This window comes from Babylonia areolata, chromosome 7 (genome assembly GCF_041734735.1).
Source record: "Babylonia areolata isolate BAREFJ2019XMU chromosome 7, ASM4173473v1, whole genome shotgun sequence".
NCBI lineage: Eukaryota > Metazoa > Mollusca > Gastropoda > Neogastropoda > Buccinidae > Babylonia > Babylonia areolata.
The window spans coordinates 11,475,481-11,498,802 of NC_134882.1; the positions used below are offsets into that span (position 1 = coordinate 11,475,481).

Genomic DNA, 23,322 nt, shown 5'->3' on the forward strand with positions numbered 1-23,322 from the left:
TAGTTTTCCAGCCAATAACCATATTTCATTTTGTCTTTATCACCCTAGTGTCACAAAAAGCTGCTGAGATTGTCACTTAACACATTGTCAAAATAATGACAAGCAAATGGAACAAAAAATAGTTTACAACTGAAAAAACAAAAACAAACAAAAACAGAAAGGAAGGAAAGAAAAGAAGAAAAAGTGAAAAGAATAAAAGATGAGAAAAAGTGAAGAATATTCCAAACTTTTATCCTATTCAAGACATTAATCTGTTAGCAACTCAACAGTTAATGGAAATGGACAAATTTCCATAGCTTTCACTGCTAGAAAAACGATCCATATGATCATACATCTGCACCATTAAACAAATAAAACAGCAACAAATGTTTGCTTCTGTTGAAGCTGATTTTTTTTAAAACCATTTTTACTGTGCCCCAAAGGCAATCCAAACTACAATAATTGAGGCTCTGCATTTAGCAAAGGGGTGACACCTCAGTTTTGATTTCCAAAGATACTAAACTTCAGCACTGTGTCGCAGACATTTTGGGTGCTTTAGTGTTCCTGAAATTGTGATAACAAGGAACATGTATTGCTGTGTGACAACTACACAGCCTTCATCAGCATGTAGCAAGACAATACACATGGAGCAAGGAGAACAACATTTTTTTTTTTCTTATACATAGCTGGCAAGATGGAGGTGAGGGGGCATACAATAAATACATGCAAGCATGCTGTGATACATACATATAATATCAATCACAGTATATTCTTTTTGATTTTAAGGATTCCTCATTATATCCATACATATGTGTGTGTGTGTGTTCGTGTGTGTGTATGTCCATGTTGTTCTTACACCTTTAAGGATCAAAGATGTGCACATACACATGGATACAGCAGTGTCAAACACATCATGGATACATAAGCAAAGGTGTGTGAACATTTCAAAACAAAATATAAGAGAGAATAAAAATTCTTTTCTTTTTTTTTTTATTAACAAAAAAAGCTTGTGACTTGGCATAGAAATATAAAAGTGTGTCATCATCACTTTATCATGCTATTGAAATAACACCACAGACCCAGGAAGGATGCAAGGAAGGAAGATGAAAAAGAGGAAGACCATGTGCTGTGTACTGGTACCTACGTGAAAGCCAGCAAGGTCAATGGAAGAGAGGGGATATGAGCATTGCCTTATGTGGAGTGATGGCCTAGAGGTAACGCGTCCACCTAGGAAGCAAGAGAATCTGAGCGCGCTGGTTTGAATCACAGCTCAGCCGCCGATATTTTCTCCCCCTCCACTCGACCTTGAGAGGTGGTCTGGACGCTAGTCATTCAGATGAGATGATAAACCGAGGTCCCGTGTGCAGCATGCACTTAGCACACGTAAAAGAACCCACAGCAACAAAAGGGTTGTTCCCGGCAAAATTCTGTAGAAAATCCACTTCAATAGGAAAAACAAATAAAAAATCACACAGGAAAAATTTTTTTAAATGAGTGGCACTGTAGTGTAGCGACGCGCTCTCCCTAGGGAGAGCAGTCTGAATTTCACACAGAGAAATCTGTTGTGATAAAAAGCAATACAAATACAAATACAAATATTAAGAAGAGAAAAAGTGAAACCAAAATACACTGTTGTATTGTCCTACTTTTAATTAAATGATAAAAAGCTATTAAAGAAAAGAACAATAGAATGAATACAGTGTAAAAATAAACTGAAAATAATGAAGGAAAAAAAGGTTAGTGGTACATCTGAGATAATAATCTAACTATGAAAAAGAAGCAAAAGAAAAATTAAGTTTGGAGAGAAATTGACCAAAGCGGAAATTCTGGTTAATCATTTGAATTTTTCCCCCTCCATCAAAGTACATGCATTCAGTATTCTGTGGTGTAATGATGGATGATGTTCATATATTTGTGATATCTGATAAAACATCTTTTCATCGAAATATGGTTTCATACCTCTGGACGCAAATATTGAGATACTTAACTCAATAAAATTTTGATTGTCTTGTGTATATTCATTGTCACAAATTTTCACTCATTCTCATGTGGACAGCAACAACAGCAACAACAACAATAAAAGTTTGAAAACAGAGAGAAAAGAACACTACAGTTTCCATGAAAAAGATAGTTTTATACACAGTTGTACAACTTTAAGCAAAGCGAAACAAACTCCAAACATCTCAGTGAAAGCATGCAAGCCACTGCAGATCACAATGTTATGTGTGTGATTTCCCACAAACAACACATTCCACAAAGGAGAAAAAAAAAAGAAGAATATTTTCAGAAGGGATCTTCGCCTGCCTGTCTTCACAACACAAGTGCAATGCGTTCAAGTTTTTGTTGTTGTTTTTTCCATACCGCTGGACAGACTGATTATAAAGGTTTTTATGAGATCACACATTCTACAGACCCAATCAGTGTGTCATTTCTATAGATAAGAGTCTTTCTGAAATATATTGTCTACTTAGTCTGAACAACAACAACAACAACAACAAACATACAGTGATGCAAACAAAACCACAACTCAAGGCCACAAAATCACTTTCTGGGGAAGCAGTAGCTACACAACACAACCTTCCAAACCATGGCAGAAACATAAAAATGCCCAAAGAGATGGGACCGATCTTAAGATACCAAGAAAACTTAAATCAGGTCAGATCAGATCCATCAATCAATCAGTCAACAAATCTATCAAGTGATCATTCAACAAATCGTTTTTTCGGAAAAAAAAAAACCCACCAGTTTACAAAGCAGAGACTGGCAAATGCTTGGACAACCTGTTTAACTGGTAAACGTTTGAACAAGCTGTTAATGCTTTTGATCTCTTTCTTTGTGTTACAGACTTCAAACATGGAATCAATTCAAGCCACACATGAGATCCACATCAGACACAACTGACAACCAGCTGTCGCTCTTTTCACCTCTCACCTGTCCACATGGCAACAAATATCTGACTAGGGTCTTGCTACACTCTGACTTGTTCACTTGTCAACAACACAACCAGCAACTTATGAACATAACACTATGACAACAACACAACTATGAACTTAGGAGTAGTACACTCTGACTTGTTCACTTGTCAACAACACAACCACCAACTTATTAACATAACACTATGACAACAACATAACTATGAACTTAGGAGCAGTACACTCTTGACTTGTTCACTTGTCAACAACACAACCAGCAACTTATGAACATAACACTATGACAACAACACAACTATGAACTTATGAGCAGTACACTCTGACTTGTTCACTTGTCAACAACACAACTATGAACTTAGGAGCAGTACACACTGACTTGTTCACTTGTCAACAACACAACTATGAACTTATGAGCAGTACACACTGACTTGTTCACTTGTCAACAACACAACTATGAACTTATGAGCAGTACACTCTGACTTGTTCACTTGTCAACAACACAACTATTAACTTATCAACACTGCTCAACAACACAACTATGAAATAATGCACGCTACACTTTCCAACAACATAACCATAAACAAACAAATGATACACTTCAACAACATGACTACAAAGGATACACTTGCCCTAAACACAAATATAAATTTTTTTTTTTTTTAAACATTTTAAAATGTTCTATACAAGCCAAAACAAGATCTTTGAGACAACTATCACAGATGGCATTAGTGTCATATCACAAACTACATTTTGATTGGTTGACTTTTCCTCTAAAGCTCATGTCTCAGCACCAATGTTCAACTCAGTCCAAGTACTGATTCAGTCCAAATCTTTCATCTCCTTGTAAGCAAGTGGGGGAAATAGAAGGGGGGGGGGGGGGGGGGGTACATATTTTCCTGGTTCAGACTACTACTGATAAATTGTGTACATCCTCAATAAGTTCCCATTCTAACTAGAATCGGTAAAATGTGTCCACCCTTGAAGAGAAACCTTGATGTTCTGTATCTCTTCATCTGGAAATAGGGTGGTTTATATTCCGATATTGCAGTTTAAAAGTAAAAACAATAACTGTGTGCTTACACAGCACTCAAGAACAGAATGATTTTCAAAAACACTAATATCAGCATACATAATTAATATAATATATGCATCAAGACTCAGACCATTGCCAGAGTCTGTTCCAGTGAGTCACGGTATAACATGTGTAACTGAAATAATATATGCATGTGATAAGCACTCTGCATAATACAAACTTGCTGTGGAAAACAGTCCTCTCTGTCTTCAGTGTAACATCAACATGTTGAATGAGGAATGGTGCAACCAACATCTTCAAGCTGGGGCTACAAAATCCATCCTGTATAAATGCTAGACAGAGGGATTTTGATGCTGACTGAAAGCAAGCACTCTTTCGTCGACTAAGACAAAGTGTGCCGCCAAGCGTGGAGTGTGCTGTCTCACAAAAAGGTGTGAGAGATGGTCTTGGGAGATAAACAGAAGTTATATGAGACATATACGAAGGCTTTTTCAGCTGATCACTGCAAAGGGCATGGGTAATTTTTTTTTTAAAAGGGGAGGGGGGGGGAGTGCTTTAATAGAAAATATGGTAACCACACAAGAGATCAAACCTATCAAAACAGCCTGAACCAAAGGAATTTTCCTGAGCCTATCAGATATTCTGAGATCCTATTAGGGACATAGGGACATCCAACAAAGAAATACATGAAGGGGGTGAAAATCATAACCCTGTGATCTAAAAGCTGCATTCCTGTTTTATTCTGACACAAGACAAGTGCCTGACATGCCAACAGTGTGATCCGAATGCATGCAAGATGCTACCCTGATGGACCACAAGTAGAGCTGGATGTTTTGTTCCAAACTTATTTAGATGGCCCGACACCCACATGGCAAAACTGCACATATAAAGACTGGCTGGTTGGGATACGAGCTCTGAGAAAACAAACCACGCAAAGGGAAACCTTGTCTTTGTCTGGGAAGCTGAATGAAAAACATCTATCTAGCGCCTGTGAGTATTCAAAGCTACCCCACATTTTCCAAGCCACAACCCTTTTCTCAGCTGTACTGCATGTATGTAAAGCATAGCCTTTTGTGCTGTATGAGAACAATCAACACACAGCACACTTTGTCTATGTTGGGGGAATGAAAGCTTGTAAACAACGGGTGAGCATATACTCTGGAAGATCATGGCATTTTCGTTTACATGTGGAAATGGCAGGCACAGGAATCAATCACTATATACTTGAATACCACAATAACAACAATCACTAAATGATTTATTTACTCATTAGAAAGCTCTGCAAACAACACTCATGACTCGTATACCTTGTGAAATTTACCGAGACTGGAACTATTTCATAAATTTTAAAAAAACAAAAAACAAAGGGTAAAAAGGGAATATAAAATGCTGATTGTGGCACTGTAAGGGAGGCCAGATCGTTTGTCGATTGCTAAAAAGAAAATGTTCAATAACTAAAAACAAATAAGCAAACACAAGAAACAAAATGGTGCTTGATCCCAAACTGGTAAAACAAAATGAACACAAAGGGCATTTGGTAAAAGCCAACAACACTATCACATCAAACATTTCCATGAACAACTTTGATTACTCACACAACAAGTTGAATAGTTAAAACCCAGAACCAACAATAAACCTGCCAAACAAAAGAGCAGTGCCAATCTGTACGATATTCACAACACCACTTAGTATTCTGAAGCCAATACTTTCCAACTAAAAGACCACAGCATGCATACACACACACACACACACACCAATGAGATATATTGTAAGCTAAACTACTAAACACAGCAACACAGCAGAAATGCTTTTTTTTTTTCAACTTGGACAAATATTTACTCATAGTTCAACATTATACAATGCAGAACACTTCAAGAGCAGTTCAGAGAAAGATGCTAAGCTGTTGCAAAAGTCTGCTGCAGTAAATCCACCTGGTCATCGGCACTTTTTCACCGACACCTGGTGACTACAGCAGACTTTGGACAAAGGTTATCCTCTGTCTCTGACTTGTGGCAGGAGGAAAGGGGAACAGGTTCCTTGTTCTCCCCACTTCCTGACTTCAAGGCCATTTAGATTTTTAAAACAATGCAGAACAGATCCAGAGGAGACAGTCTGCTTTAAGGTGTTATCACAACACTTCTGGATATAATATTGCACACTCTCAACAATGCACCCTCAAAGCAGATCGGACTGTCACACACACACACACACACACACACACACACGTGTGCGCACATAAACACAAAAAATGCAAGACAATAGCAAAGCTTGCATGAACACAGTTCAGTGAATGTGCCAGTGATATGAAGGTCTGACCTGCAAAGATCACTTACTGCTTGTTTATGATTGAACCAATACTGACTGCATGAGATCCAGGAAGAATATCAAGCAAAGGGACAAGTGTAAATTATATACCAAGCTTCAGCTGCAAAAAAAAACACACCAAAAAAAGCAACAACAAAAACACACCAAAAAAAGCAACAACAAAAAACAAAACAAACATCTTTAATGCTTGTTTTACCATAGATTTAAAGCACGTCTGACAGAAAATACCACAATTCACGATCTACAAGCTCCAATCTCTTCCTGTGAGACAGATTCATCACACTGCTTCTTGACCCAACTCATGAGTATAAGGCTTCCTTCTGTGTCTGTGTGTGTAACCCTGAACTAGCCCGAAAAATGTAAGAAAGAGCAACTCACATTTTAAATTGTCCACGCAAAATATGGTCTGAAGAAAACATTATCTGTATAACCATCAATATCATTAAAGACGCTGGGACAAAACGAGGCCCCTTGCAACAGAGTCCAAAGCAAGCTGACGCTGTGACAGTTTTAGTTCTACCATGCCAGCACAGTGGTCCTGCTGTTGCTTCTGTCTGACCGTAAGGAGACCCACCTGTAGAATATTTTCATCAGGACATAACGTTTCATTTTGTTTGTTGGTTCTTGTTTTACTAATGCAGTCAGTTCTGTTCATGTGAGGCAAACTATGGCTGACTGTTCAGGAGTGACTTTTAATTCTCTCCTTGTGTGTACTGATTGATCGTTGGCACAACCAGTTACTGATTATCACCAACTACACGCAAACTTTCTACAATATTCGTTTCCAGTTTGACATGTGCAGCTTGCACAATAGCATGGGTTGTAGATTCACAAATTGTGGTAATTTGTGCATCCCCCAAAGAAAACAAAAAAACAAAAACGAAAAAAACTGGTGATGTGTAAATGATGTACAAAGACAAGATAGCAAAGTGACACGCGAAAAACTGATGTGAACATTTCGCAACTGAAACCAGCATTCAAGTCATGACTCTCTTACAGGCTAAAAGAGATAAGACTGTCAAACAATCCATGTCACTAGAAATAAAAATAAAAATAATAATAAAAGAAAAAAAGATAGATCTTACTCTCCTGACAGCTTTTTTTTCTTCACAACAATCAAATGAGTTGAAGGGGTGGGAGGGGAATCAGGGGGTGGGGGGGGGGACTGATTTGAAGAGTGGGCGACCACCAGGGGCTCACTCTGACTTGCTCTTGCTGGGCTGGTCTGGGAACTGCTGGGACATGGGGATGAAGCCAAGCAGCAAGAAGTGACGCTGATACGCTTTGGAGGCCCGGAACTGGTTGTCCGTGCCGTGCAGGCGGTCCAGCACTCCAAGCACCCCATAGTTCTGGTTGAATCTGCAGGCAGCCAAGCAAGCAAGCATGTGTAAGCATACACACACTCCTACAAACATACATACACACACTCAAAGTCTACATATTCAACTTCTCACCAAAAACACAAACCCTTGCACTCCAACTCAATACACGCACACAATTAATCATTATTTTTCTTTCCTCTCCTTGGACGGTTACAGCTACGCCATCAGTCCGGCTCTAGTGATGACTGACACTATTTTCTCCAGCTCTTTGTGGCTACCATATAATTTGATCATGAGGGGAGTGTCGACAGGCCACACACTTTGTCTTGCCTATTTACAGGGGGCACGTTTACATCCCTGGTATCGTTATTCCAAATATACCTTCCTCAGACCCAAATACCCAGACACAATGCAATGCATGACATCGGCATCCAACTGACCCTTTTAGTTATGTAAAATCAGTTTTACTATTACATGCAAAATCCCTTTCTCTTTTCTACACAGTGTGAACCCCTTCTTCCTTTCCCTCTATTTGTGCAATCACAAGCCCTAGACAGTACAGTTTTAAAGCCGAACAGGAATATCTGAAAGGTAAGAGGCAGGTACAACGACACACACATACACAAGGGGCTGGCCCACAAAATGCACACACCTCACCACTCATGCAAACACACCAATCAATCAATCAACTACCACCACCCCCCATCCCCCACCACCCTCAGCACCTCCATGACACTCCCCTCCATCCCCACCCCCATTCAGTTACTCAACAAAGGTGGTGTGACATGCATACACACTTCTTCTTCTCCTTCTTCGTTCGTGGGCTGCAACTCCTATGTCCACTCATATGTACACCTGTGATGTGGGCTTTTACATGTATGACAGTTTTTATCCCACCATGTAGGTAGCCATACTCCATTTTCGGTGGTGTGCATGCTGGGTATGTTCTTGTTTTCATAACCCACCGAACGCTGACATGGATTACAGGATCTTTAACGTGCACATTTTATCTTCTGCTTGTGTGTACACACGAAGAAGGTTCAGGCACAGGCAGGTCTGCACATATGTTGACATGAGAGATCAGAAAAATCTCCACCCTTTATCCATCAGGTGCCGTTACCAAGATTCGAACCCTGGACCATCACATTGAAAGTCCAACGCTTTAAACACTCGGCTATTATTAGGCCTGTCATGCACACACATCAACAACTCCCCAATCCAGCCCCCTCCTCACTTGAGGTGGTGGTAGTCATGGGCCTCCGGGGAGGGCAGGAAGGGGAAGTGGTAGCCACAGTGGGCCACGGTGGTGGACATGAGGGCCAGGGCGAACCACATCCAGGCGGTGGCCAGGTGTGAACCCAGGATGACGGGGCCCAGGGCCGGGGGCAGCAGGTTGGACAGCACGTGCTCCACGGGGTGGGCGTACAGTGCAACAATGCCGATGGGCGCCGTCCACTCGTGATGCTTCTTGTGGACGTGCTTGTACAGCCGGGGGTGGTGCAGCACTCTGCCAAGGCCAGGGGAAACACACACATTACATACATACATGTACACAGATCGGAAACACACACATACGTAAACAGATCAGAAACACACACATACATAGAAACAGATGGAAACACACACATACATATAAACACATGGCCCTTCTACACACATGCAACACACATGTGCTACATGTGCGCGGACGCACACACCTTCAACTTTTGGAGAAATGTTAACACATGTAACTGCATGCCATATAACATGCTTGCACATACATGCACACACACAAACACACACACACACACACACACATACACGCCATGCATGCAAACACCTTTCTCTATCTTTCAGGAATGACAAAGACATAATAAAAGTAGACTTCCACTACCCATTTTCATTTCAATACAACTTTCACAGTTTCCACTATTTCAGCTGCTTGCTGCAGTCAAGGCAGAACAGAAGTTGTGAAATACTAGTGTCATCAACAAATAAAAAAATAATAAATAAACAGTTTAAGAAAAGTTGCCCAACCATCAGCCACATTCACCTCCCCATCACCCAATTCATTCCCTGTAAAGGCAACAATAACAACAACATAAAATTCAACAGAGTTACCAAACCACCAAACACATCCACATGCCCATCACCCTATTTAGCGCAACAACAATACAAAATTCAACAGTGTTGCCCTACCACCAAACATTTACCTGCCCATCACCCTATTTAGCACCACAACAATACAATATTCAACAGTGTTGCCCTACCACCAAACGCTTACCCTCCCATCACCCTATTTAGTACAACAACAATACAAAATTCAACAGTGTTGCCCTACCACCAAACATTTACCTGCCCACCCTATTTAACGCAACAACAATACAAAATTCAACAGTGTTGCCCTACCACCAAACATTTACCCGCCCATCACCCTATTTAACGCAACAACAATACAAAATTCAACAGTGTTGCCCTACCACCAAACATTTACCCAACCATCACCCTATTTAGCGCAACAGCAATACAAAATTCAACAGTGTTGCCCTACCACCAAACATTTACCCACCCATCACCCTATTTAGCGCAACAATAATACAAAACTCAACAGTGTTGCCCTACCACCAAACATTTACCTGCCCATCACCCTATCCATTCACTGTAAGTGCAACAACAACAACAACAATAACCAACTACAAAGAAAGAGGCAGATGAAAAAGAACAGCGATCCACGTGCCTGTGGGAGTAGTAGAAGCCGATCTCCTCCACCAGCACACAGATGATGAGCTCCAGCAGGGCCCAGTGGAAGGTGGGCAGGTCGTCCGGGGACAGACTGCAGCCCCGCCACTCCATCATCCAGTGCACCCCCATGGCCACAGGGATCCCTACCACCACCTGGTTGAACAGCACCAGCTCCACCGCGCTCCGCAGCATGTCTTTGGACACCTGACACACAACACAACACACCACCACCACACACAGTGATGCATTTCGCATCGTTGCTTCTTCTTCTTCCTCTTCTTCTTCTTTTTCTGCATTCATGGGCTGCAGCTCTTCACTTTCACTCGTATGTACAAGACTGCCATGCGCTGTTTCCTCAGGTGTGTGCATGCTGGGTATGTTCTTGTTTCTGTAACCCACTGAATGTTGACATGTATTACAGGATATCTGACGTTTGTGTTTGATCTTCTGTATGCATACACACTTGAAGGAAGCTCAGGCACTAGCAGATCTGCACATACGTTGACCTGAGAGATCTGAAAAATCTCTACCAGTAAACCCACCAGGTGTGCCAAAAACGGTGATCAAACTCTGGAACCTTGGGTGAGATTCCAGCACTCACTATTCGGCTACAGCACCTATCACCTATTGTTGGTCATATTTCTTATGATCCAGCTGACTGCAGAAGGCCGTATCTGTGATGTAAGCTTATGGCTTTGTCTGAACGCAGTGATGCCTCCTTGAGAAACTGAAACTGTACCTGTTTTAGATGTGTACTGTATAGAAGTGCAGATCTGATCTCAATGTGCAGCATCAGAGTGACCCTCTAAAGGAAGTCTGGTAGACTCCTGGTAAAAGAGCCCCTGGGAGCCCCAAGATTTTTTTTTTGACTTCTCAGAAGCCCCCTGAACACCTGGTCACTGACCAAGGGGCAAACTGATGACTCACCTAGTGACCACACAGAAAACATGCTCGCAAACAGTTTCCAATTTCCTTACATATATAATATCTTATAGCAACCCCCCTCTGCTAGGTGCCAGAATGATGATCAACTGGTTATTTGCAGGCTTTCTGAAAGAAGTCCATCATCATGTTTTTAAAGAAAGAAATGCTTGCCAACATTAGTTTGATTATCTAGTGTGCAATATAAATTACTTCTCCAAATGTATTCAGTTGATCTTTGTTGAGAGAAAAAGCAAATGCAATTTGGGTGAAAAACAGACACATTTCCCTACCAACCAACCCCCACACACACAAACACTTCCATACACACACACATACACACACGCCAGCGCGCACACACACGCACACGCACACGCACGCGCGCACACACACACACACACACACACACACATGCACACACTTTTAAATAATTTTACTGGCTGACTAGTTAGTTTGTTTTATTTTGCTTATATTCTTTTTTTTAAGTGAAATGAGGAGAGAGGAACAGGGAAAATAGTGATGATTTAATGCATGGGTGGGGTGGAAAAGTGATGTATTCTCATCTAAAGTCACAATTGCGGATAGACATTAAACAAAAGAATAAATGAACACACACACACACACACACACACACACACACACACACACACACACACATGCACACCCCCCACCCGCTGAAGGTCACTCACAGGCACATTTTTGTCAGGTTGGACTTTGTAGCGCAGCAGAGTGGCTGGCTTGCCGGTGACATCCAGCACAAGAAGAAATGCATTGGACAGCCAGAAAACCACAAACCCAAACAGGGTGGTGCCTGAAAGCAGGGCCAAACACTGCCACTAAAACATCATCACAGAAAAGACACGCCAAAAAAAACCCAAACTATCAAATAAATACTACCCCCATCCACCCTCCACACAAATCTTTACCTTCATCATTAAACAAAAGCACCAAAAAAAAATCACAAAAACAAGCCTCTGTCTCTGGCTGTTGTAAAGTAACCTTCTGATGCAGTATGTGTGCTAACATAGAATGCACACTGATCACAATCTCAGTCACACAGAACGAATGCTTTCACCTCACTTTTTGACTCACTTGTGTAAACAAAGTGAGTCTATGTTTTAACCCGGTGTTCGGTTGTCTGTGTGTGTGTGTGTGTGTGTGTGTGTGTCCATGTGTCTGTGTGTCCGTGGTAAACTTTAACATTGACATTTTCTCTGCAAATACTTTGTCAGTTGACATCAAATTTGGCATAAAAATAGGAAAAATTCAGTTCTTTCCAGTCATCTTGTTTAAAACAATATTGCACCTCTGGGACGGACACCAAATTTTTTTTAAAAGCCTAATTATATGAAAACTGCATTTAGTTATATTTTTATTTTTTGTATTCTCTAAACTTTGCACTCTGACCTCTCATTCTGACACAACAATAAGAGGAGTCATTATTATCATTTTTTGTTCAAACAGGAATTTCTTTTGCTAAGCATGGAATTTTTATTTATTTTGCAAACGTTTTGGTGCAGATTGTAAAGAAGGGAAATTACTCTGTAATTAATGCTAGGGGACTTAATTTATGACAAGTGAGTCTTGAAGGCCTTGCCTCTCTTGTTATTCTTATTTTAAACCTCAGTTCTTGTTCTTGTTCTTACCACTCACAGAACTAATACATCCTCATATCAGGCCAGAACAGTTACTTCAGAGTCAAAAGTGTGATGTGAATATACATACATATTTTTTTTTTAGTAAAGTAAACAACAACAAACACAAAAGATAGAACTACCCTACTAAACCGTAGAAAAAAGACAAACAAACTGGAGAGAACAATCAGTACATTCTGGCAGTTTTAGGTTTACACTCTGTGTGGGAACATACTGGAAATAACATTAACAATCAGTACATTCTGGCAGTTAGGTTTGCACTCTGTGTGGGAAGATACTGGATAGAACAATCAGTACATTCTGGCAGTTAGGTTTGCACTCTGTGTGGGAACATACTGGATAGAACAATCAGTACATTCTGGCAGTTAAGTTTTTGCACTGTGTGTGGGAACATACTGGAGAGAACAATCAGTACATTCTGGCAGTTAAGTTTGCACTCTGTGTGGGAACATACTGGAGATAACAATCAGTACATTCTGGCAGTTAGGTTTGCACTCTGTGTGGGAACATACTGGATAGAACAATCAGTACATTCTGGCAGTTAGGATTGCACTCTGTGTGGGAACATTATTGGAGAGAACAATCAGTACATTCTGGCAGTTAGGATTGCACTCTGTGTGGGAACATTATTGGAGAGAACAATCAGTACATTCTGGCAGTTAGGTTTGCACTCTGTGTGGGAACATACTGGAGATAACAATCAGTACATTCTGGCAGTTAGGTTTGCACTGTGTGTGGGAACATACTGGATAGAACAATCAGTACATTCTGGCAGTTAGGTTTGCACACTATGTGGGAACTCCAAACCACACATGAAGATGTAACCTGCTCAAACTCTGAACTTTCTTCATCACCTTTCATGAAGATCTAAGTCACTATCGGTAGCAGCAGCAGCAGCAGCAGAAATCTCCTCTATATTTACTTCTACAACATGAACTGAACAAACATCAGAATGGCTTAAGGGATATAATTTTGGTCCGAGTCTTTACTTCTGTGGTGACTGAGTTCCATGCATCATTCCATGTTCAAAATCTGAAACCATGCAGCGTGGAGGGCGTACTTGTGGCTGCTTGGTGTTTGTGTGTCTTTGTTTATTCAAAAATCCAGGCACCTTTCATACATTCAAAATGAAACATTTCATGCAGATACTGACCAAATACACCCAGGATGAAAGAGTTACTGCCACACAGCTGGTAGATATTCTTCCATTGTTTTTGCCAAAAGTCTCCAGAGGCTCCCCAGAATCTCTGCATGTGCCTGTATAAAAAAAAAAAATTAAAAAAAATTAAAGAAAAAGCCCACAGCAAAATGAAATTATAGATTAATGGCAAATGTCAACTGTTCTGACATTTTCACTTTATGACAACAACAATAAAAAAAAAAAAGAGACTGTCTATGCTCTGCATATGCCCCAGTGATGACAGTTTTGCTGACCAGAAACTTGAGAAAGTAAACAAGTAATAAATGATAGGGAATGGAACAGAGCACTCAAACCTGAACAACATGTTACCACCAGCTGAAAGGAACACAGCAGGATGATGAGTGATCCTGTTTTCCTCACCCCAACCACCTTTCTCTCTCCCACTTCCATCCCTTTCTGTGTGTGTGTGTGTGTGTATGTCTATGTGTGCGCGCGTGTGCGCACGTGTGTGCGTATGTGTGTGCGTGTGTGTGTGTGTGTTTGTGTGTGTGTGTGTGTTTGTGTGTGTGTGTGCACACATGTGAGCGTGTAGCAAAGTATTTCCCACAAACCCTAGATATCTTTCATGATTGGCGATATGAAAATGAATGAACTGTTTACGCAAAATTCATACCCAGGTAAATTATCATCACTGTCTCTGCCCCTTCTTCTTCAAATCTCTCTGGCATAATGCTTGTCCATGCAGATCCAGACATTCTCTTCACAACTGTCATTACCCAGCTCTCTATGTATTTATTTTTGTCAGTGAATTTGCCTCTCTGACATTTTGTTTGAATGGATGAAGCAAGAAAGTGTATCTTTAAAAAAAAAAATATATATATATATATATGCATTTTATCAGAAATTCTTTCGTGAATGTTCAGAGAGAGCTAGAAGTTGTATGATTCCCAAAAGTGAATAAGAGAGCACTCATGGTTTTCAGAGTAAGTTCATCACACACCATTCTTCACCTCTAAACACTTGGGAACAAATCAATAACCTACAAAGCATCCAATACAAAACAAACCCCCATCTTTTTCTTATTTACAGTTTAAAGCTAAAACTTACACCTTATCATTTTGCTGACTGGCAAATACTTCGAGAACGCTCAAACAGACTGTAACTCTCGCATGCAATCCAACTCACCATGTTATGGTGTTTCTAGCAGCCACAAATATCAGGAGAGCTGTTCCAACAATGAAGAGACCTTTGCGGACAGAATCCACAAGGCGAAGGATCTGCCCAACCATAGCTCTGTTTTCTGTTCTGCAGTTCAGGTTTCCCTTTCTGAGGAAAAAAAAACAGAAAAGAAATTGTTACCTCCAGCAAGTATCAACTCATCACACAATTTGAATACTGAAACCATCAACCTGTTTATATGGTAGGCTGTTTCCATGAAGCTGTTACCAGAACGAATTCTGCTGGTGGCAAAAGTTCTCTGAAGCCTGATCTGCTTTTGTTTCTGGTCAAAAAAAAAAAAGAAAAAAGAAAAAAAAAGGCCTAGTCACCAATCATGAACAGCCAAACATGGTGATGTAGTGATTATCAGCAACAGAGAAACAAAACGAAATGAAACAAAATTCTATTGAACCAAAGAAATGAGATAAGCAATTAACATGCTTTTTTCCTCCCAGAGAGAGAGGCAAGTGGCAGCAGGCTGTGATTCTGTTTTCCAATGTCACAGGAGCTAATGGGTTCAGAGCAGCTGTTACCCATGACTAAATTTGCTATCATTCCAGAGAGGTTTTAAACTGAGCTGAAGCAGTAAACAGTGATATATGCACTCTCTGCTCAGGCATAACAATTGACATTTTAACCAAACCACAGCAACCTGCCACCTGTCTCTCTGTGGGTGGTCTGTAAAATCAATACTGAAAATACAGGACACAGGGACAGAAACATTAACACATATGGAGGGGTGGGGAGAGAGAGAGAGAGAGAGAGAGAGAGAGAGAGAGAGAGAGAGAGAGAGAGAGAGTTGTGGAGAGAGAGAGAATATGAACTGAAAGAGAAAGAAAAGAAGTCGTCAGAATGAAATGAAAACAACTGCTGTTCAATTGAGTTCAATTGTATATCACTTATCAAAACAATTCATTATTTTAGGTATATCCTCAATGACTGCATGTGCATGTGAACAACACTGTCACTAATCATCAAATTAATGATATATTAGATTGTTATGTTTTGATATTTGTCAGAACATGAAAATATGTGTAGATTTTTTTTTCAAATTGAAGTCTGGGAATGCACAATCAAATATCAGTCATCTCACTTTGTCACTGACTGCTGTTTTTGAGACTGTTGACAAAATTTCCTGACCAGTTTTGAGACAAATACTGGTGGTGTCTATATATCTGTAAACTGGGCTTGGTGTGTAGTACTGTGTACTCAGCTAATTAAAAAGAATTTATATAAATGGCTTTCCATGCATTACCTTTTCATAATGAAACAGAACACACACACACACACACACACACACACACACACACACACACACACACACACACACACACGCAAGCTGGCAAAACTGATCAGGAGTTAAACAGACAAAAATATATCACTATTTATCACAATCAATCATACAGGGACAGATGCTCTGACAATCACAGAGACCAACAGACACAGGCTGACATACAGCAATACCCAGACACATGGTACAAAGAAACTGTCAAAAAAAAAATTTTTTTTTAAGACCAACACACAGACCAGTGGTCAGACATATCATAAAAATAAAATAATAATAATAAAAAAAACAGAGGCCTAGAATGGCACTGCCAGACACAAACAAACACTGCCAGAGAGACTGAATGACATGACACAGCAGTCTACTCAGTAAGCTGCAGAGCCACGGTATACAGACAGGTGATACTGTTTCCAAATCCCACTGCAACACCCACACTCCACTCTGCAGCACAAGTCAGCCAGCCATCTGTTGGCGTGGAGCTGCTCTGCTGCTGCTCAAACAATGAAGCACAGCAGTCTAAAAATAACTTACCAATAAGCCAGTAGTGGAAGAGGATCCTGCATTCGATAAGCAATGGCTATGATGAGATAAGCAGTGACAGATACCGACAGACAGAAAAATGTAAAATAAGGGTATCAAAACGATTGCATGCCATGAGAAAAAAAAATATATGTATGTTCCAGACAAGAATGTCTCATATCAGACACAGATGGAGCCTGAGATAAACTAGAACCAAAACAGACCAATAAATATTTGTCATACATAAGCACACATACGCACACAAAAAATCACATCCGCACATGCACGTACAGTCTCAAAATTAATACTAATAATAGAAATTACCTGTGAGTAGCCGCAAAATTGTGTACATGTCAAATACTACAAACTGATTTTAAAATTGTGTGTATACATGCGCGCGCGCGCGCGTGTGTGTGTGTGTGTGTGTGTGTGTGTGTGTGCAATGGTTATCAAGAATACACTGTACATTATACTTCTGTGCACACAGAACTTGCTAAATACAGAACCTGGGCAATGTATTCTCCCTGTCTTATTACATACACACACACGTGTACACACACACACACACACACACACACACACACACTGACAGAGTACATCTTCATACAGGCTGTTAAGGTAAGTTCAACCTTTATGTGTGTTTCTAAGGAAGAGCAAGAGAGAAGTCATAACAAAGGGATCATCAGAAGGGTGGTGAAGTTCAAGAGGGGGAGGGGAAGGGCAGATGGGTGGTGGGAGGAGAGTGAGGGATGGAAGGTGGGGTACGGAGGAGGGGGAAAGTTCAGTGGGGAGTGTGTGACAGGAGTGTGGGAAACAATTTTAACCAGTGTGATACAAATTCCACTGAACTCTGCCCAAGTCCTACAGTCAGCCAAGAGGTATTGCCAAGTTTGTGTGTGTGTGTGTGTGTGTGTGTGTCTGTGGGTGTGTCTGTGTGTGTATGTACGTGCACGTGTGCGTGTGTGTGTGTGTGTGTGTGCATGTGTGTGTGTGTGCATGTGTGTGTATGTGTGTGTGTGCATGTGCAGACGCATGTCAACATCTTTCCACCAGAAGAGATACTAGAAGAGTGGGAAGGGGCTAGGGGTGAGGAAGGCTAGTGGTGGTGAAGGTAAAGATTATGTGTGTGTCTGCATTTTTTTTTTTTTTAAACATGCATTCATTTAAATGTGAAGAGATAAGCACCTGTCTCCATAATAAATCATACAACATAGTACATGATGATATCACAGGGCAATAAATAACAAAGAAATATCTGTTACACTGCTCTGATATGTTTTGTGTATCAAGTGCATTGTATGAGGGCAGGGAAGGTGGTGGGCAGACAGTGAGATAGCATTTCTGTGTGTGTGTGTGTGTGTGTGTGTGTGTGTGTGTGTGTGTGTGTGTGTGTGTGAAAATACAAGCTTTAAAGCTTGATGTTTTCACACATGCAGGCAGTACAGATGAGTTTAAATATTTCATATCATAAACATACACATATGTTCCCATTGCTTTTGGCACCTCTTCAGCTTTGCATGATAACACTGTCCAGTGCATTATAAATGATTTAACACACAAACAGACACACAAACACAGACACAGACACAAACACACAATTTCAAAACAGTGTTGAATAAAAATCATTTTGACTTGACCTGACTTGACTTGGCTTCACACACACACACACACACACACACACACACACACACACACACACACACACAACACAACACAACACACACACACACACACACACACACACACACACACACACGCAATTTCAAAACAATTTTGAATAAAAATCATTTTGACTTGACCTGACTTGGCTTCACACACACAAACAGAGAGAGAGAGAGAGGGGGGGAGAGAGAGAGAGAGAGAATGGCCCGAATGTACGGAGCTGTAGAAGCTTACTCTTTTATTCTTTTAACCTCAAACACACACACACACACTTCAAATACACACTTCAAACACAGACACACACACACAGACACACACACACACACACAGAATGGCCAGCAGGATGTACAGAGCTGTAGAAACTTTCTCTTTTAACCTCACGCACACACACTTCAAATACACACTTCAAACACAGACACAGACACAGACACACACACACACAGAATGGCCAGGATGTAAAGAGCTGAAGAAGCTTAACCCTGACACAGGCACAGACACAGACACACAGACACAATCACACACACACACACACACACACACACACACACACACACACACACACACACACAGAGAATGGCCTGGGTGTAATGAGCTGTAGAAGCTCTTTTACCCTCACACACACACACACACACACACACACACACACACACACACACACACTTCAAAACAATTTTGAAACAGCTGAAAATGGCAGGCAACATCAATCATTTATAATGAATTTGACCTTCCAAATCAAGAAATAGCTGATCATCAGACACTCCTAGTGTACGCTGGACATCAGATCTGAAAACTGATAATAAGTTTATATTGACCGATGGAAAATGTCGTGGAATTTCAGAGGAGTCGATGCCATTTACATCTGCTTGCTTCCACTGGTGTTCTCTGGCATCATACAAACATTGTTCACAACAATTCAATTTTTAGCTCACTGCATAGACTATTCTGCACCAATGTGTGTCTAAATTCCCATTGTGAAAGGAGTTAACTGTTCAAGTATATGTTGTTGTTGTTGTTCTAATCTTCCTGACTGCAGTCAAGAAATATTTAACCCCAAGTAACAGTCATGATACCCGATAAATCAGCACAGCAAAAACTATCTTGCAATGCACCATGCCAATGCTGAGAAGGACATAATGAAAAAGCAGGCAATAGAGCAGATGGAAAGATACCAGTAGTGAGAAGAAAAGCTTTTCCTCTGACAATCTGAACTTGAGCTTCAAATGATCAGGAGGTGGTGTCAAAACACAACTTTTTTTCTCTGTGTGTGTGTGTGTGTGTGTGTGTGTGTGCGTGTGTGTGTCACACTGTGTCAGTAGCTCAAGGAGTCGTCACTGCATTCGGTCAAATCCATAAACGCTACACCACATCTGCCAAGCAGATGCCTGACCAGCAGTGTAACCCAACGTGCTTAGTCAGGCCTTGAGATTTTTTTTTTTTAAATAATAATATATATATATATATATATATATATATGTATCATGTGTATATATATATATATATATAGAGAGAGAGAGAGAGAGAGAGAGAGAGAGAGAGAAATTTTCAAACTTAAAAAAATAATAATAATAAAATTAAAATAAAAATAAATTAACAATTTTTTTTTTAATAGATAAATACATAAAAATACTACTACTAATAATAATAATATCTATAAAGTGCAAAATCTTGATGAAGTCAACCCTATGTGCACACACAAAAATGACAACAATGATGATAAATAAGCAAGTAAGTCTAATTTAAATGAAAAATTATTTCAATAGTTGGACACAGATCCATAACAATGGAGTTCACAAGACAAAAGAATGAATGCGTGCATGTGTGTGAGTGTGCATTTGCGTGTGAGTCTGTGTGTGTGTGTGTGTGTGTGTCTGTGTGTGTGTGTGTTACTCTGTGTGTGTGTGTGTGTGTGTGTGTGTGTGTGTGTGTGTGTGTGTGTGTTCTGTAAGCAATCTGTGTGTATAAAATAAAGAGACACACAGCGAGGGAAAGTGAGTGGGGGAGAAAATGAGAGAGAGAGAGAGGGTGGGGGGAGAGAGAGGGAGAGAGAGAGGGAGAGAGAGAGGGAGAGAGAGAGAGAGAGAGAGAGAGAGAGAGAGAGAGAGAATCACCTTCACTGACTTCACTCCATTCTTTATAAAGACTTCACACCTTGCTCAGTAATGCATATTTGTGTTTGTGAGGCAGATGAGAGAGCGAGAGACAGACAGAGAGAGAGAGAGATGGAGACTTGGATAGCCAGGGAAAAAAAGAGTTTCAATTATTCAAGAAATAAATTGAGGTTTGCGGTCTTACACATCTAAGAAATAATGTGCAGAACATAACAATGAGGCACTACAACTATTAAAATTGTGAAGGAAATACAGAAAATACAAAGTATTTTTTTTTACAATTTAGTCCTTGCCATTCAATCTGAATGAATAAAACAGTCAAATAAGACTAAGATCTAGATCTAGTCAATAAATTTTCGTTCACTTCTTCTTCTTCTTTCTTTCTTTGAATAAATAAAAAGAAAATGGCTGAAAACATAAAACAACTACAAAACTGTCCAAACAAAACACTTTTATCAAACTGAAAGAAATCAAACCAAATGAATAATTCAACAACCTTCACTGGCTCCACTCAAAAGCCTTCACAGCTTGCTCACTCGATCAGTCATGATGCACAATTTTCGCACACTTCGCTTCTTCTCTGTTTTCTCCCAAACTCAATTTTTTCCTGCACAAGCACATTCAGAATTAATCCATATCAACTGACAATCTAATGATCAACAATAAAATTCAACTGTCATGTGCACTCACTTTCAGTTTATATGATGGTTTGGCAGTTGCCAGCTGCCGTCTGCTGCAAACGAGCCTCACCCTTAGCGAAGTGAAAACAGTCCTGACGTCACGGTTCCACGGGACATAACTCGCGAATAAATTAAAACTCCGCGATAGAGTTTCCTACCATTCTTGGTCAAGTGACGACGCCGTTTTTTTGTTTATTTTTTGTGTGTTTGTTTGTTTTGTTGTTGTTTGTTTGTTTTTTTGTTGGTTGTTTTTTTGTTTTGTTTGTATTTTTTTAAATAATAACAGCAATAATTATATATATATATATATATAAATTGTTATAGTGTGTTAGGCGCCTATGGTGGAAGCATGGGATTTTCTCAGACACACTGCTCACTGAAGGACCCCTCCTTCCTACCTCCCTACTCTTCTCCCCCCACCCCCCTTCCATGGCATCTATCCCCACCAACACCCCTCCCCATACACTCTCTCCCTCCCCCCCCCCCCCCCCCTCCTCACCCCCTTCCCTTGGCCAAATGCAGAGGGAGCAAGTTATCAAGAAATACTAAGTAAAGATGGTATCTCCTCTGACCATTCTCTTCCTATACACTCCACTGCCCTTTTCCCTTCCACTTCCATCACCCTCAACCCCCCCCCCCCCCCCCCCCAATCCTCCTCCTTACCCCCCATGTCGATCTCTGGCAGGATGGCATCTGCTTCAATGGTCACCACATGGTGTGGTGTGTTTAGTTTATCATGAGCTGTTTAGAACAGAATCAGGGCTGGGGGATCTTTCCTCCTTCCTTTCCTCTTTTCATCACCCCTCCCCTTCTCCTTGACAATGCTGGGTTCTGTGAGAAAAGTGCTGGATGTGCAAGTCTAGCACTGTCGGTCCCAGATTGGTCTGTTAACTTCAGCCAATTGGAAACGTTCTGGGTCGGCATACAGCGCCAACTTGTGAAGAGGATAAAATGAACAGGCAAGTGGGGTTTCTTTCTTTTCCTTGCTTGGGGCAGGCCAGGAGAGCCGGACAGTCAAGACAGTACCATGGGGGCTGTGAGCGTCAAGCTAACATCTATTTTTCGGACATAGTTCAATGCTTGATTTATGGTACATTTGGATTCTGTGACTAACACACTGGCTCAGTGGGATTGTGTTCTGCTACATGAATATAAAGTGAAGACTGAAACGTTTGGGGTTGTGAGTAATGCTTGCACTGGTAATTTGCTTTCATGTTGACAATTTACTTTATGGTTTTTGGAAACAGTTTGGAGTTTGTAGAATTGTGATGTTGTGTCACAAGAGTGTTGAGAGATCCTTTTTAGCTGATGTGGTATTTCACAGTTAATGTAACTGGAATGTGTTGATGCAGATACCATGACTTGTGAGAGAGCATAGTCAGCATGTGTATGGTTTAATTGTATTTGAGGCTAGTGACTGAGGGAAAAGTGGTTAAAATACACAATGTAGCCAGTACATGACTAAATGGAGTACTGGTTTAGGGTATTTGGGTGTCCCCCCCCCACCCCCCTTTCCTGTTTCCTACAGGTTGATATTATGGTATGATGCTTGGACATCATCTTTGGGTTTACAGGTTGTGCATCTTGGCTTACGTAAATGATAATGTTCAGTAACATGTCAGTGGTGTGTCAATTGTTGACATACTATGGGAACAATGTAAGCATTCAGTCACAAAGAAACACAGAGATTATGTGTGGGTTGCATCCGTGTAGAATGTTGGAGTTATTTTGAGGTATGACATACCTATTTTGTATGTTAGGTGGTGATGGTTATATTCAAGGTGAACAAATCTACAGGCTAACTGTATGTTCATGTGTTTCCA

General features: G+C 40.5%; 1 protein-coding gene across 2 annotated transcripts in view; it reads right to left on the bottom strand.

Annotated features, from left to right (window-relative positions):
- LOC143283700 (fatty acid hydroxylase domain-containing protein 2-like) overlaps nt 1–21,594 on the bottom strand; it is a 22,429-nt gene extending 835 nt beyond the window's left edge. The window contains exons 1-7 of one of the 2 annotated variants that reach the window (XM_076589943.1): nt 21,510–21,594; nt 15,213–15,353; nt 14,040–14,143; nt 11,921–12,042; nt 10,306–10,514; nt 8,824–9,096; nt 1–7,626 (exon numbers count right to left, since the gene is read on the bottom strand). The exon at nt 1–7,626 is cut by the window's left edge and continues 835 nt beyond it. In XM_076589943.1, the coding sequence (XP_076446058.1) occupies nt 7,464–7,626; nt 8,824–9,096; nt 10,306–10,514; nt 11,921–12,042; nt 14,040–14,143; nt 15,213–15,316 (975 nt within the window). In that variant the 5' untranslated portion in view covers nt 15,317–15,353; nt 21,510–21,594 and the 3' untranslated portion in view covers nt 1–7,463. Of the gene's footprint in view, nt 7,627–8,823; nt 9,097–10,305; nt 10,515–11,920; nt 12,043–14,039; nt 14,144–15,212; nt 15,354–21,315; nt 21,446–21,509 lie in introns of those variants that run through there. The other variant, XM_076589944.1, reaches the window with a different exon arrangement.
- Nucleotides 21,595–23,322: the final 1,728 nt, after the last annotated feature.